At 52.3% G+C, this 15,477-nt stretch overlaps 1 protein-coding gene across 4 annotated transcripts in view; it reads right to left on the reverse strand.

Annotated features, from left to right (window-relative positions):
* Nucleotides 1-7,320: 7,320 nt before the first annotated feature.
* Nucleotides 7,321-15,477, reverse strand: part of Spire1 (spire type actin nucleation factor 1) — a 145,618-nt gene continuing 137,461 nt past the window's right edge. For all 4 annotated transcript variants that reach the window (XM_047526255.1, XM_047526256.1, XM_047526254.1 and 1 more), the window contains 5 exons: nucleotides 13,359-13,496; nucleotides 12,785-12,855; nucleotides 12,202-12,229; nucleotides 11,974-12,110; nucleotides 7,321-10,421 (listed from right to left, as the gene is read on the reverse strand). In XM_047526255.1, coding sequence (XP_047382211.1) covers nucleotides 10,163-10,421; nucleotides 11,974-12,110; nucleotides 12,202-12,229; nucleotides 12,785-12,855; nucleotides 13,359-13,496 — 633 coding nt within the window. In that variant the 3' untranslated portion in view covers nucleotides 7,321-10,162. The remainder of the gene's footprint in view (nucleotides 10,422-11,973; nucleotides 12,111-12,201; nucleotides 12,230-12,784; nucleotides 12,856-13,358; nucleotides 13,497-15,477) is intronic.

Below are 15,477 nucleotides of genomic sequence, written 5' to 3' on the forward strand. Positions count from 1 at the left end.
GGTGGGGTAGAAACAAGCACCAGCATGCGCTCGGCTTCTTGGTCTCCCATGCCTTCAGTTATTAACAGATTTTTAAAGATTCTTTCCCTTCAAGTGATCACTAAACCTAGGAGGTAGTAGGAAGCTGCTTGGCTTTGTAACTTACGATTGGTTGGAAGTGAACGGACCACTGTTTCTATTTGGAATTCATCGGCACAAAACTAAGTGTGCATGATAAAGTATCAAGAAGCAGTTTAACCCTGATTTCTAACTTGAGAAAATGGTCAAAAGTCAACTTTAACAAAAGACAGGGTCTCCATAATCGATGAGTCGCTTGCTTGGAAGACACCCAAATACCTCCAAGAGAGCCTCGTGTCCTGAGATGCTGTGGGCAGAAGTTCTGGATGATCAGTCCCCACAGTAACAGAAACGATAACAGAAAAGACACAACACAAGCCCAGCGAGCCGCGATGTCACCATGCGGGATGGCACATGTGGGCGAGGCCCTTGGGCTGCCCTGGGAGGGGCTCGGTGCTGTTCCCTGACAGGGCTGAGGTGCCTGGAGTGGGTGACTGACCGCCTGAGGGTGGCCCTGGAGGTGAGGCCTCGGCGTGCCTCTCTGCTCTGCCCTTGGCCCACCGTGCGCCTTTCTCGGATGGGAGGAAGATGTGTTGTCTGCTAAACAGGAAGTCACTCAACGTGCACAGAGACGACCCCTCCGCAGGTCCCTGACCTGGAGAGGAGGAGAGGATTTCCTGCCCACAGGCGCTTCTGGAGGCTGCCTCAGGTCTGCGGCTGTCATGGGCAGTGGATACTCCCCTGGACTCTCAGAAAGAACGCTGCCCTCGGAGGACTGAGTGGATTCGGTGGCGGGGTCCTGCCTTGGAGGCTGGTCAACGCCCGAGCTCGGGTGGCCAGCCGCAGCTGCACTCGGCGGGCCAGGCGTCTGGCTTTTAGCCACCTTGGCAGGCGTTTCTGATGCAGCAGCCTTGCTGGGCCCCGGCCGGTCTCCCAGTCTCCTGCTGGTGCAGAGGGTCCTCCCACAGGGCCACGTGGTCCCGCCTGCCAGAGCGGTCGGCGCACCCTTGGCAGGTCACGGCCGTCCTGTCCACACGCAGAGCCAGACTCGGTTACCCCTCACTGACCTCAGACCTCCGTTTGGATTCAGGGTGGGACTTGTTAACCTATCTGTACAGTTAATGCGGAATGTCCGGGTCTCATTTTGGTTTGGGGTATGAAATGGGACTTTTATTCCTTATTGATGCTTTAACCATTTAAACTGAGCTGGTTTAGTTTTTCAGAGGGAAACGCAGGGAAAACTTGTCCGCAGTGTGTCCCTTGCCAGGGGCTTTGTCTTGCGTGTACAGTTGCCTCCCAGCACCTTCCGGACTCCAGGGATGCTCCTGTCCGGGTCGCAGAACGGCCCCGCCTCCGCGTGTGACCCGTGCATCCTCCCGGTACCTTGAGTGACCCCTAGCTGGCGCGGAAGGCGGTGTGAGTGCTGCTGTCCTGGGTTGTTTAGGAAGCAGGACGAGAAGGGACGCAGTGCTCAGCCAGCCGTGGTGCCCCAGCGCGTCCCACCTGTGGGTGGCCGAGCCGGAGCCTGCGAGCCGGGGACAGCAGGCGGTGCAGAGACGCACCCAGCGCTCGGCCTTTCTTGGTTCCCAGCCTCACATCTGTTGGGCCCCGAGTCTGGCAGGAATGTGCTCAGTACACCAAGTACTGCGTCAGCTCTTCTGCCCCCAGGTGACACCGCTCACGCCCACAGAATCCCAGCTGTCCTTACTAGAAGCCGGTTTCCTGGCCGCGAGCCCAGCAGACCGTCCCTGGTGTGGGTGGTTCGGGCAGCACTTGCCTCGCTGTACTCTAGATGCTGGGCCGGGTTCTTTGGGGTCCGGCCTCCTTCCTTGTAGGGCCTTAGGGAAGGAGCGGCGCCTTCTCTGAAGGCCTCTCTGACCATGTGGCACAGGAACCAAGTGCTGCTGGAACCATCTGACTTGAGCAGGCGGCTCTGCTTGCGCGTCGCCCGGTGCTTGGGCCCTGTGTTCGGGCGGGCCGGCCAACAGGAGAGGAGCCCGCTGCAGGTGGGCCAGGATTTCCTCTCTGCCCTGCCGTGGTCTCCCCAGAGTCTCCCGACAGCGAGCTCACACCCGGGGCCTCCCGCGGCCAAGCCCTGCTCTCTGCTGCTGGGCTGCGGAGTCAGCCTGTGGGAGACATTTCCATGGTTCTGGACTTCAGCCTCCAAGGAGAGGCCGGCTGTGCAGGGGGCCTCGGCAGCTAAGGGAGCGGCCCCACTGTGGGCCAGTCTCCTGGGTCTCCTGGGTCTCCCGGGCGAGTGCCAGCCAGCAGGGGCAGGCCGCTGGAGCGCTGAGCTTCCGTGCCCTCCCTGGGGAGTGTAGACACTGGGCCAACCAGATCAATCCAGAGGACCCTGTGCAGCCCGTGCTGGCTGGCGCTGTGTGGCACGTGTTGGCCAGTGGCTGGGAAAGTGGGGCTGGGAGCACATCGTAGGGAGGGTACTTTTACTTCTTGTAACTTTTCTTTTTGTTACTGGGGATTGACCCCAGGGACACATTATGACGGAGCTATACCCCCAGCCCTTTTTATTTATTTATGTTTTAAGATGGGGGCTTACTAAGTTGCTGAGGCAGGCCTCAAACTTGTGATCCTCCTGCCTCAGCCTCCCCGGCTGCACCAACTCACCTGGCTTACTTTTTTGAAACTTCTCAGTTACTAATAAGCGGCACCGGTCAGCTGTAGACCATCTAGTGGAAAAGGTATGCGTGCTCATAGGGACTGATGGGCTTCTGAGCCTCGGCTTCTCAGGTCTGTGCTGTGTCCAGTGGTCCCAGAACTGCTCACGCAGGGCAAGCTGGCCGGCTATGGCCTGTGAGCCCAGCATGGCTCAGGCATTTTTAAAGGACTATGAATTAAGACCCTCAGCAGTGATGGGACCCGTGAGGCCAAGGGCCCTTGATGAAGAACACTGCCCTGCTTCCCAGGGTCCCCGTGTCCCTCGGATGAAACCAACTGGCCTCCTTCCCCCAGAAGACCCTCCCCCCATTGCTGATCACGGCTGCCTCCATTTCCCAAGCAGACAGCTGTGTGACTTAAGACCTCGCAAGCTCCTCTCTGGAGCCATTTGGGAACCAAGTGCCCTCCAGCGCCTCAGATGGGTTCTGTCTCCTCAGCTCACTGTCCTGCTGTGTGCCAGGGGCTCCTCACCGGCCTCTGACACCTCTGACACGAGGCGGTAGGGTGCCTGCGTGATCTCGGAACGTGCTGAGGAGGGATGTGACCGCAGAGGCTGGTGACGAGAGACGCGTGTGCTGAGAGCGCTCGGGGCCCTGTGGAAGCCAGGGGTACAGATCCACCAGCCCAGAGCTGCCCTCGGGACAACAGCCTGCACACACGTCACTGCGAGCCTGGGTGTGGATCCCTGCTGATGCTGCTCCTGCTCTGGTGACCCAGGGGAACTTGTGAGACAGTAAGTGCTTATTATTCCAAGCCAGAGCTTTGGGGCCATTTGTTCCCCAGCAACAGATGACCGGATTTGGATCCTGATTGATCGGATCTCCTTCACACCGGCCGTCCTGTGGCAAGTTCTCCCCACGGAGTCCTGTTCCGACTCGGCTCGGAATGGGAGGTCTCTTGTTCCCTCTGGAAAATGTCAAACCAAGGCTGAGGCCCTGACATGGGGGTGCCTGTGGTCGCCAGATGGCGCTCGGAGTCTGGGCGCCCCTTCCTGAACTGCCCTGGTCCCGGCCCTGGAGCTGGCCTTGCCTGGGCGGCTCTGGTCCCCGGTCAGGCCCAGGGCTTCCGTGGTCCGCGTCTGACCTGTTTGCACTGAGGGTTCCTCCAGAGCCAGGATCGTGCTCTCCTGGCGTGCAGTCTGGGGTTCACCAAGGCTCTGGCGCCGCCGGTCGCTGCAAAGACAATGGGGCGAGGCAGCTTTACGAAAGCCGCGGTCTTCTGCCCCAGGCCACGGCGACCTCGCTGCTCTGTCCTTGGTCTGCAGTACTCAAGGAGATGCCGCGGGCTGGGGACGCGGCTCATTGGAGGAACTTTAGCTCAGCAAAAACAGAAAGCTAGCTAGTTACTAGTTGGGCTGGGAGTGGCCCCCGGGCCTGTGCCTGTGCGGTAGGCGTTCTACCTCCGAGTTACACTCACACCCAGAGACTCCACAAACATTAGCCAGGCGTGCGGTGCATGCCTGGAGTCCAGCTACGCAGGAGGCCGAGGCAGGAGGGTCGCGGAGATCAGGAGATCAAGGCCAGCCTGGGCAACAGAGCGAGACCCCGGCCACAAAAACAAACGGTGAAAGACCCTCTATCAACAGTGACACACTAAAAGTGGAATCGTAACATCCGAAAGCTCACTTTCTATTGGTCACATTGTCTTCATAGACAAATTTGAAATAGTTCAGTTACGTTGGCTCAACTGGAATAAAATGGTTAATGAAACTCTGATGATTCCTACTGAGAGCCAACCACACTGTACGAGGCAGGCAGTAAACCCGGCCTGTTGACGCAGCAGCCTCATGTCAGGGCCCAGGCCCCTGCGCATCGGCACATCTTTGTTAATGGAAGGAGGCCAGGGGTGCAGGCCGCCCACCTGGGGGCTCTCGAGCTGGAGAGGAGCCAGGGAAGCCAGGTGGCCAGTCGGGGTCCTGAGAGCTCCATGTCCCCCAAGCTAGGGCTGAGCTGCTGTGACCCTGGTTCTTCCCTCAGCCAGCTCGGGGCTGCAGGACTCGGTGCAGAAGGGTCTCCTGAGGCAGCTCCCAGTGGGCGGTGGCTGGCTGCACCCTGCCGGGCGCTGGCGCCTGATGACCCATCTCTGCATCTCTCATCTCTCACTTACTCTGACACGCTGTTGACTCGCTCCGCACTTACTGAATGCCTGTTCCATGCCAGGTAGTTCTTTCAGGAACTGGGGTTCGACAGGGAAGAAGTATGGCCAAGGGCAGCAGGGAGACACACGGGCGCAGGCACGGCAGGAGAAGGTGCCGCCGCAGGGAGGCAGGAGAATGGGGAGGCCCCTTCGGGAAGAGGAGGCTGTTCTGTAGAGCGCACAGGCAGCCCGGGAGTAACAGATGGGAGTGGAGTGCGCGAGGGCAGAACTTGCAAGGGTTTGACCTCTTGGAAGATGGAACTCTGCAGGGAGAAGGTGGCCTCGTCCGTGCAGCACCAGGAGAGCCCATCAGCAGAGGCTGAGGACCACCCCTGCCACTGGCCAGAAGGGAAGAGTGGCCACATCAGCTCTGAGGGGCAGCTGTGGAGACCAAGACCATCACCTGCTTCTCTTTATATCTCCAGCAGGAAGGAGGCAGCACAGCGTGGGGCACAGAGACCCAGCGCCTGCTCCTGCCAGGGTAGGCGAGGCCTGGGCCTCCAGGAGAGCCGGAGGTGGACCTTGGGGCCCAGATGGTGCCACAGGAAGACAATGGCACACCGGGTTCCCATGCCTAGCACTCATCTCCTGAGGGTTTTCTTTTTAATTCTGAGATGGACTTGGGTTCTTTACAGCAACTACTAACACCGAACTGGTCTCTGCCTGGAGCCTCGGATAAGCAAAGCCCAGTTTGCACTTGTTCTTGCTTCCAGGTAATAATATTCACAGTCAGGTTTGTGTTCAGCACTGAGAAATACAGCTGAGAGCCAGGCACCATATCACATGCCAGTGATCCCCGTGACCCGAGAGGCAAAGGCAGAGGATCACAAGTTTGAGGCCAGTCAGACTCTGTCTAATAAAAAAGTAAAAAGGGCTAGGGGCGTAGCTCTGTGACAGAGCACTGGCTGAGCATGCTGGGGCTCTGTGGTCATTCCCAGCACCATGCCAAAAAAGAGAGAGAGGGAGAGATCAGAGTTCGGTATTAAGCAGGCATTTAGCTGTTGAACTTTTTGGGGGTGGGCAGAGGGAGCTGTTTCTAGACTACGTGCCCCTGGGTGGCAGGAGGGAGGCAGCCCATGTGCACATGTGAGCAGGCACAACCTCACAACACAGAGCTGCCAGAACCAGTGTTTAAATACCCTTTAAATATGTGGAATCAGGTCCCTTCGGGAAAGCAGTCTCGTTAGGACACTGTACTGATAGTTTACAAGTACAGATCTTTTCCTCTATTGGAGCTGGGAAGAAAAATATGTATTTACAGACTCACTCAAACCTCTGACCATTTATTTATGTTATCCCCATTTTCTGTATCTATGGAATCAAGAGTTCTGCCTTGGACTTAGAAGGCCACTGAATGTTTGGATCATGAGGTAGCCACACATGATACACACTGGTCTTGTTCACTGCATAGCACAGAGAAACTCAGTAAAAAGAGCTCCTTAAAAAATGTCAGGCAGGGCTGGGGAGATAGCTCAGCTGGTAGAGTGCTTGCCTCACAAGCACAAGGCCCTGAGTTTGATCCCCAGTACCGCAAAAAAAAATAAATAAATAAAATAAAAATAAAATAAAAAATGTCAGGCAGCCGGGCGCAGTGGTGCACACCTGTAATTCCAGCAACTCAGGAGGCTGAGGCAGGAGGATCTTGAGTTCAAAGCCAGCCTCAGCAACTTAGGGAGGCCCTAAGCAACTCGGCAAGACCCTGTATCTAAATAAAACACAAGAAGGGTTGGGGATGTGGTTCAGTGATTAAACTCCCTTGGGTTCAATCCCAGGCACCAAAACAAACAAATTCAGGCAACTGAGGGAACATGTTTGGTAAAATGGACTAATATCAAATTCAATGATCACATACTGTTGAAAATATGCAGAGGATCAACAAGTTTCCCTACATTCACCTTTTAGGAAGATGTTACTTGAGGAGTGCTACTTAGGTGCATGTATCAAAGCCAGGCATGGTGGTATGTGCTGGGTGTCTCAAGATGTGGAAGCGGGAGGCAGGAGGACGGCTTGAGCCTGGGAATTGAGGGTCAGCCTGGGAAACAGCGCTCATTTCAAAAACAGGAAAAAAAAAAAAAAAAAAAAAAAAAGTTTTATCCCAAACTCATCAAATGACATACATGAAAAGGTTCACGTGTTTTCTTGTTTTTGTTTTCTTGGCATCTGTTATCCAGAAAGCTGTTAGAGAAACATTATCTGTAGTCTGTTTCCACATATAATAAAATGCTATATACTCTATTTTAATTTCCTACCATGAGGTTAAAAAAAAAAAAAGTCACACTGCTTGATAACACTGCCGTCCTGGTGGCTGACCTACCCTTGTCTTTCCAGGGTGGTCCCTGCAGATCGCATTTCCTCAGTGCCTGTGAGGTGCTGCGGAGAGTACCTTGACCCCGGCGACTTAACAGCCAGCCACCAAAGACATCCCTTCACAGCAGGAACCCAACACAGAGGTATGACGAAAGCCATTTTATTTTTCCCTACATAGATTTTAAAACACTTCAACGGAAAACACTGAGTACCCATCAGGTCACCCTGAAGGCCGGCAGGACCTTTCACACCTGTGGGCGGCCGAGGCCCGGCCAGGAGCACACAATTCTTCATGGTCCTTCAATAGTTTTGCATGTACAAAATTTTCTGTTTTGCTTTAGCAAATAGCAACATAATTTAAAACTTTCACATTTCCTGTATGACACCTAAAATCCAGTCCTATATTTATTAATAGAGTTAGAAAAATAAAAGTCTTAAAAATTTCATGGTACGAGTTCATGTATTAATCACATAATCTCTTCAACATAAGATTATTTTTAAAACTCTTACATAACAACCTCTGGTTGAATTTGAACGATGTGACTTGAAATCTAGTGAGATTGTTAAGTCAATGCACACGTCATCTGCCTGGCTTAATTTTTACTTGCCTGGGAGAGTTAATTCTCACTGTCCACAGAAGGAATGACTTTTAAATATTAATACGTATATTACAGTATGTACAAGCATTCTTACATACTCTGGGAAGTCCAGCCACAGAAGGGACGATTTCCTGTAACATGACCTCATGGCAGACGGGAGGTGGAGGAGGAGGTGACTGTTCAGGTCTGCACACTCAGGACAGCCAGACTCCCACTGAGACCAGCAGGCCCCACGCTGCCTGGAGTGGAAGCCAGGATGCAGAAGCTGCATAGGGCGGTCATTCTAGAAGGAGCAGGAGCTCTGCTGGCTGAGAGGCTGAGAGGGAGCCCCACGGGCCCGTGAGGGCCGAGCAGTCACCTTGCCCGCTGTAGTTGGAAGTGCGCGGCACACACATCCCAGGGCCACCTCAGAACCCATCTTGGAGGTGTGGACAATGCAGGCTGTGTCTGGTTCCAGCCATGCTGGTGCCCTTTCTTAGACCGCTGCGAGTTGGTCACGGACATGCCACTCAGCTCACCTCTGTGCGCTTGGCCAAGCTGTTCCTGCTATTGAAGAATCCACACCTCATGGCCTGCTAAGGGGTGCTGGCAATGCCCTGCCGTCCTGTGCGAGGTGGTGGAGGGAAGGGGTTGACCAGCTAACTGCTTTGTGAATGGGAGTGAAGTCCCCGTCCTGGGCCGTATCTCGTGTTGGACACGCACAGGAACGAGCCACGGCCCTGTGTGCATGTGTATACCGTGCAAACTGCATCTGCTTTCCTCGCTCTCCCCGTGACCTGCCTGCTTCAGAAGCTCAAACCCAGGGCCACCAAAGCAGGTGGCCCACCTAACTGCCTAGAGAGCAGAGAGTCTCCCGGAAAACTGTGTAAGCAAGCCTCCCAATGAAATTTCTAAAGCTCTTTAAAGAGACTTTAAAATGATTGAAACAAAGAGTCAGTAGTGTTTCCTGGTGGTCCGCTTTCACATGCAACACAGAAGAACTATTAACATGTATTATTTTAGCCACTGTTAAAGTTTATTTCGTAAGTATCAGTAATTTAAAGCCATTTACTAAATTGTAAATGTCAATCCTTTAAAAACTACTACCAGAGCAGTTTTGAGGTATTACTGTTAATTTAATCTGGAAATGTTACTATATTCTGATGTGGCTGGAAACGCAACTGCCATGCCATGGTCAGGTGGGGCTGCGTGACGCCACTAGGAAGACGCCCTTGCAGGTCAGGAGGTCACCGTGCACGTGCAGCCACATCAGCCAAGCTGGTTGGCTGGTCATTTCTAAGCACACCAAAACAATAAAAGCGGCCCAGGCAAGGGGCCGCAGGAACTGGGAACTGTCCCCTCCGGGCTTCCTTCAGCAAAACCCCAACCTACACTCAAGTCATCTACAAGGAAAACCAGTGCAAAAAGCATCCAAAAGTCTTGCCTGTCAGCAGGTTCATTTTCATATAATTTTAAAAGAGCTAGATATTTTTCTTTCAAAATTCATTTATAAAAAATAAATTTCAGTTTGAGACCTTAGGTACCAAATTGTCGCTTGATTCACCGTGACAGCTGCACTACAAAGTCATGGAAACGCATGGCCCCAGCTGTCTTTCCAGGCACCCTGTGGTCACAGGCCGTTCCAGGACTGACCAAAATACCCAAGGCTGCTTGGACAGTTTAGTCACCTCTGTCCTGAAGCCCACCAAGCTTTCATTCTCAGATCCCCACTAAGAAACTAGGAGTGACTGAAATACATTCACCACAGGGAAGGGAGCCTGGCACGGGCTCGGCAGACACTGACCCAGGGCGCCGGGACAGCGTGGCCACTCAGAGGAAAGGGCACCTGGAGGGCTCCAGCTGGCTCGGATGCTCCGCACTACAGCGCTGCACAAAGTCCCTCGCGTAACGTGTACCTCGGAGCAATGAGATTTAAAAAGCAGCTGGACGGTGTCAGCAAACCCTCTAGTGTTGTGCTGTGAGAGAGGGACAGCCCGGCCTGCCATCACAGGTACCTCGGACGGGAGCACTGTCACGGGGACTGCCGGCGTGACTTGCTGCACAGGAGCATGCTGACACCAGGGTCTGTGGGACCAACTGCCTGGGGGGTGGAGTCTGCCTCAGCCAGGAACCACCTGAGGGGCAGCGAGGACCTGCACCTGGAAAGCTTCCTGCTTCCACATCCACACAAAGCACAGTGAGTTCCAGACTTCTTGTCCTTCCTTAGGCCAACCAGCAGGTGGTTGACCTGTCCCACACCACATCGATGGAACACAGCGTCGAGTCTGTGGGACAGCGTGACACAGCAGTAGTCTGGTCCACTACAAACTTGAGCCTGTTAAAGAAAACCACGGAAAGGAGCAGCCCGGTCAGTGTCCTCGCACACAAAGGCCCGTGGAAGGCACGGCTCAGATCTCACTGATAGTCCTCTCTGAAGGGCAGTACTCCGAGGGGCCTGGGGAGGACACGTAGAAGGACTGTGTTTTCCTTTTTAACCGGGCTCTTTTGTTGGCCAGCACCAGGCTGCGCCGGCTGGAGCTGATGATCTCCGAGATAAACTTCTTGCAGTCCACGCACACCTCCATGGTGCTCCAGTCCTCCATGAACTCCTTGGGAAAGTGCAGTTCTTCATCCGACCGGTCCACAGACTTAGACTTTGAGGAGAACCTGGGAGAAGCCAAGACTGCTCAATATTCTTACTTATTTCACTACTGCAATACTGAGAAATGTGTAAAAAAATGACTTGTTGCCAAAACATGGAAAGGGTGAGTGACTTAATTCCAAAGAGGAATTGCTTATTGGAGACAAGGTTAAAAAACAGTTTTCAGCAAAGAAACCAGGAAACATGTTTCATTAAGAAGCAGCAGAAATAGCTGGGCACAAGCCTGTCATCCCAGCAACTCAGGAGGCTGAGGCAGGAGGATTCCAAGTTCAAAGCCAGTCTCAGCAACTCAGCAAGGTTTATAAGCAACTTGTTGCAACCCTGTCTCTACATAAAGTATTTTTAAAAGGCTGGAGAGGTGGCTCAGTGGTTAAATGCCCCTGGGTTCAATCCCCTGATATCAAAAAGGAAAAAAGAGAGAAAAGAAAAGAAAAGAAAAGAAAGAAAATAGGGTATTTGGGGTATTTGCCTGATCACCATATACAGATCACACTTTAACAGCTAAATGACATAAGGTGCAAGTTGCTCGAGCATGCTACTGAGAATTTAGAAGAAGGAGTTCTTTTCCCAGGGGTCTGGGGACCTATATCGATTAGAAAATGGTGCACAGGAGGTCAGACCATGGGAAACTGAAGCACGTTTATCTTCATCCTATGACACATCCTGAAAAACTGTCTTTTGATCAGTTTTCCTGCCATGTGTGTATCTGTCTACATGCATTCCCCTCCTCCACCTCTGCATTTGGGTGACTGGCAACCTGGATTCCAGAGAGCTGGAGTCAACTAGACCAACGTCATCAGAAACGTTTTGGTCACATCTGAGGGACCCTCTGCGCATTTCCTTATTCTTTCTTTTTTCGTACTGGGGATTGAACCCAGGGGCACTTAACCACTGAGCCACCTCTCCAGCCCTTTTTAAATATTTGTTTAGAGACAGGGTTTCACTAAGCTTTCTATTTTTTATTTTGAGACAGGGTCTCACTGGGCTGCCCAGGCTGGCCTTGAACTTGCCACCTTCCTGCCAAGAGGCCTGCCACCATGTGAAGGGGTGGAGCCGGCCTTCTTCCTTCCACTTTCTCAAGGACCAGCACCAACCCTGCCCTGCACTAAATGCAAAGGGCTGAGCCTCAGTGAGCTCTGCCTTCTGAACTCCAGCTCTCCGCACGCACGGGGCTTCGCTTCTTCCTTACGGGAGCAAAGAAGCCAGAGCTGCTGCAGACTTGTCGCACAAGAATGAACACATTTGGTTTTTGGTTTTGCTTTTTTTTAAATTTTTTCCCACAAAACTCAGGTAAGAAAGGATAAGATTGTTACGTGCAAGTTTTTAATTCCACTGATAGGAGTTAGTTTTAAGAAGGGCTTTTAAAGGACATAAAAAAGCAGTTACTTCAAAAGAAGAAACAAAATAGACCAATTAGAGCATCCTTTAGTAGCTAGCCATTATCCCCCCAAATTACCTTTGGGGACTTCTGGAGACCCACGTGAAAGGGTCTTAAAACCGAAGCCAACACCTGTCCCTGGAGCATACTCTCCCTCCCCAGGCCTCCCCCTCACTCACCTGGCGATGCTGCGCAGGGGCCGCTGGTGGCTTGCAGGGGGCTTTTCTGACCTCATACTACTGTCCCCTCTGTGCAAGGTGGATGGTCCCAGAGAGAAGATGGGCAGAGTGGAGTATGGCTTGGAGGGCAGTCGCATCTGTCACCCCAAATAAAACTGAGTGTGAGTGGCACTGCGAGGAGGCGGGCAGCAAGCCACCTCGGCTCCGATGTCACCCAGTGAAGCTTACCTTTTTGCAGCACTGTGAGCACACGGGCCTGTGTACAAAACCAGAAATATCAGTTGATGTGACAATGGACACACCACAGAGCTAGAGAAGCCCGTGGCTGCATGCTGTGGATCTCCGCAGCTAACTACAAACACCCTCTGGCCCATCTAACTGAACCCAACAAACTGATTCAGTGGGGATGCCAAGATGGCACCTGTAAAACTAAACTCCTACTTGTCTTTCATAAAAGGATCCACTGATATCGGTTTGGAATTTTTTTATTAGTCTCCCAAGTCACGTGGCAACCATCCCTGTTTGGTTTTTATTTTTTGTTTTCCTGTTCCACATGACAGAGTATTAGAATCCTCTTGCTTATGTAAGAGAAATAATGAGCAAACGTTTTCCCAGTTCAGTACCAAGTCACTGTCTAGCCCACTCTCTGTGGGGAAATGGGTATTTCTAACTGGCAAGGAGGGCACAAGGGAACAGGGCAGGAGGGCTTCTCCTAATATCCCCGGGTTCAAGAACGCAGAAACAAGGGAGGTGACTGGTATTTCTTTCATGACTGCTAATCTTATCTTTCCATCAATTACAGGTACCTTACCTCTTACAGAACTGGCAGGTGTAAGACCAAGTGAAGAAGGAAAACCTTCGGGTTCGGCAACAGAAGCAGAGCTAAAAAACACAGAGTTGGGAAGAGAAAAGAAACAGAGCCAACAGCTGCTGGCTGCCCACAGTGGGTGCACTTCAGGCTGGACAGGAGGGGCCCAGACAGCCTGCAGGCCTGCTCTGCACTTCATGGACCTGCTCCAGGTTGAGGCAGCCCAGCATGCAGCACCTCACCCTGGCAGACACAGGCTGAAGGAGGGTCCTGAAACCCCTCCCCACACACACACTTCTCAGACATATTTTCTGTACAGACCCTTTCGAAGTCTAGTGACTACTACAGTCATGAAGGTGGGCCACCATCTTAATGGTGGTCTTTAAACCTCCAGAGTTTGACTTTCTGCAGGAGAGGCAGAGCAGGGCCATCACAGGAGCACAAATCTTGCCTCCTGAACCGCCTACTGCCCTCCACACCCTGAGCCCTGCAGCCAGCAGACAAGCCTGCCAGGTTAGGAACCACGCCTGGGATGCCTTCTCCTACCCTCCAGCCGGGTGCCTGCAAGCAGCTCTACCTTTCCTTTCTTCAGGGCGGTGTAGATGTCCTTGTACTGCTGGTACTTCTCCAGCTCGGCCTTCACCAGCACCTGGCGGATATGCATCACCTCCTCCACAGTCAGAGCGAGGCATTCCACTGGGTAGCAGAATTCCTCCTGAAATTCAAGACTCCAGTGAGCAGAGCTGCCCATCGCCTGTCCTGGAACTGCAACACTCCCCTTCAGATCAGACACCTGGTTAGTAGCTCAGAGAGGAAAGAAGGAGGTTTCCCATGATCACTGGGACAGAACTGGCTCCCTCTGGGGACCACAACAGTTCCAAGTGCACTGAGACACAGATGACTGACATGGGACCCCCTGAAGCCCTGGAGCCACAGGAAGGTCCATGAATTAAAGCCCCTCACATTTATTCAGGTGTTTTGACTCAAGTGACCATCCCGTCCAGCGGAGCTGTGTTTCTAGACTTGAAATCTTCAAATAAATTTTGTTCTTCTAAGCCAATTTTATGTCAATTTTCTCCTATAATTAATGTTTTGGGGGCACTTTATACTAACAGATAAAACAGCAAATCTGCAACATTGGTCCTGTTTTTATAACTGATTTGTGGTACCCAGAATAGCCAAAAGATGGTGGTTAGTACTTTATAGTGACAAGCATTATTTAGTGATCAGTTACATCAGCACATTTGAAAACTATCCTCCTGGACAGGAGACTGGGAGCAGTCGACCTCCGCAAGGCCGCCTCTCCAGGCTGCCCACAGGCCTCCAGGTTTTGGTCACTATTTTCCAACAACCGCTGAATGCGCAGTCAGCACTGGGAAGATGTGGAGAAACTCAGAAGGCTTTCTAATGAGTATTTATGCCGCTGTCTCCTGCTAAGGGCTTCCCTGAACCAGCAGCGAAGATGCTGATGTAACCGATCCCTCCGCTCTCCATCCGGCCCTGCTCTTGATTGACGATCTGAGAGAAAGACAGAACGGTCTGGTGCACTGGGCCCTGCCGGGCTTCAAGGGGCCATTGTGGTGCAGTGACACTGAACTGAATGTCCTCGAGCCAGCACATCAGGATTCACTCCCACACACGCCAGCACCGCTCACAGGCACTCTGCGACCCAGCCAGCCAAGCGAGGGCAGTGCCTGAACGCGGTCAGTTTACAGAGCCCTGACGTTCGGTTCTGCCTTTCAATCAGAAGAGAACAAAACTCATCTAGGTTGCAAACTGGACCAACATTAGCATTTACTAAAAAAAGTACTTTGAAACACTACTGCTTCTTACTAAAACTCCATACAAAACCATCTCTATTCAGGCAAACTTAAGGAAGAGTAAATCTGCTTAAAAATGTTTGAGAAAAAAGCCTGCGACTGAATTTTTAAGACGAGGAGCTTGTTAGTATTTGGAGGACATGGTTTGTTCAAAAAAGTTGCATCATTTGCTCAAAGATGCCCAAAATACTTATCAGAAAAAAAAAAAAAAATCACCCATCACAGAGTTTTCTTTCTCTGGGAGCCGCTTACGGAGATGATAGATAAAGTGGATGTGTTCACTATCCACTCTGGTTCGCTCTGCCCTGAGAAGAGAGAGTGGGGCCAAGGGGACAGTGAACCCCTTTGAAGGTCAGCGCTGAAACTGTACCAAACAAGCAGAGCTGGCTCGACAGCTGGTGGCGGCTTTTCTCAGCTTCAGCATGTTTCGGAAGTTCTCCACGTTCCTATTCACAGTGGTGAGCGTGAGCAGGGGACGTCTGCTCTGGCTGAGTCTGTGATAAACTTGCTCAGCGGCAGCAAAATAGAAGTAGCCAGGTAGTCACTCCTAAATCTGTCACTCGCACAGCCCAGGCGCCCGTCATCACTGCCTGCCGGAAGACAGCCCGCAGCGCCGGTTCCATGAGCTGTACCAGCAGCGCCTGGGCTGCTGAACGTTTCGGGCGGACGGACGGCGACTTTATTTGTGGGGTCCTATTACCACACACCATACACTCCACAGCCTGTGCTGCCCTCTCTTTCTCAGAAGTCACAAAAGGGCTTCATCAAGCTTTGAACCATCTGCAAATCCGGAGCTTCGGAAGAATCAAAGACTTGTGTTTCTTTGTTTTCTTGTGTTTTAAAATCTCCAGCAGACTACCCTTTGGTAGAATGATA

Source organism: Sciurus carolinensis, chromosome 15, assembly GCF_902686445.1.
Source record: "Sciurus carolinensis chromosome 15, mSciCar1.2, whole genome shotgun sequence".
NCBI lineage: Eukaryota > Metazoa > Chordata > Mammalia > Rodentia > Sciuridae > Sciurus > Sciurus carolinensis.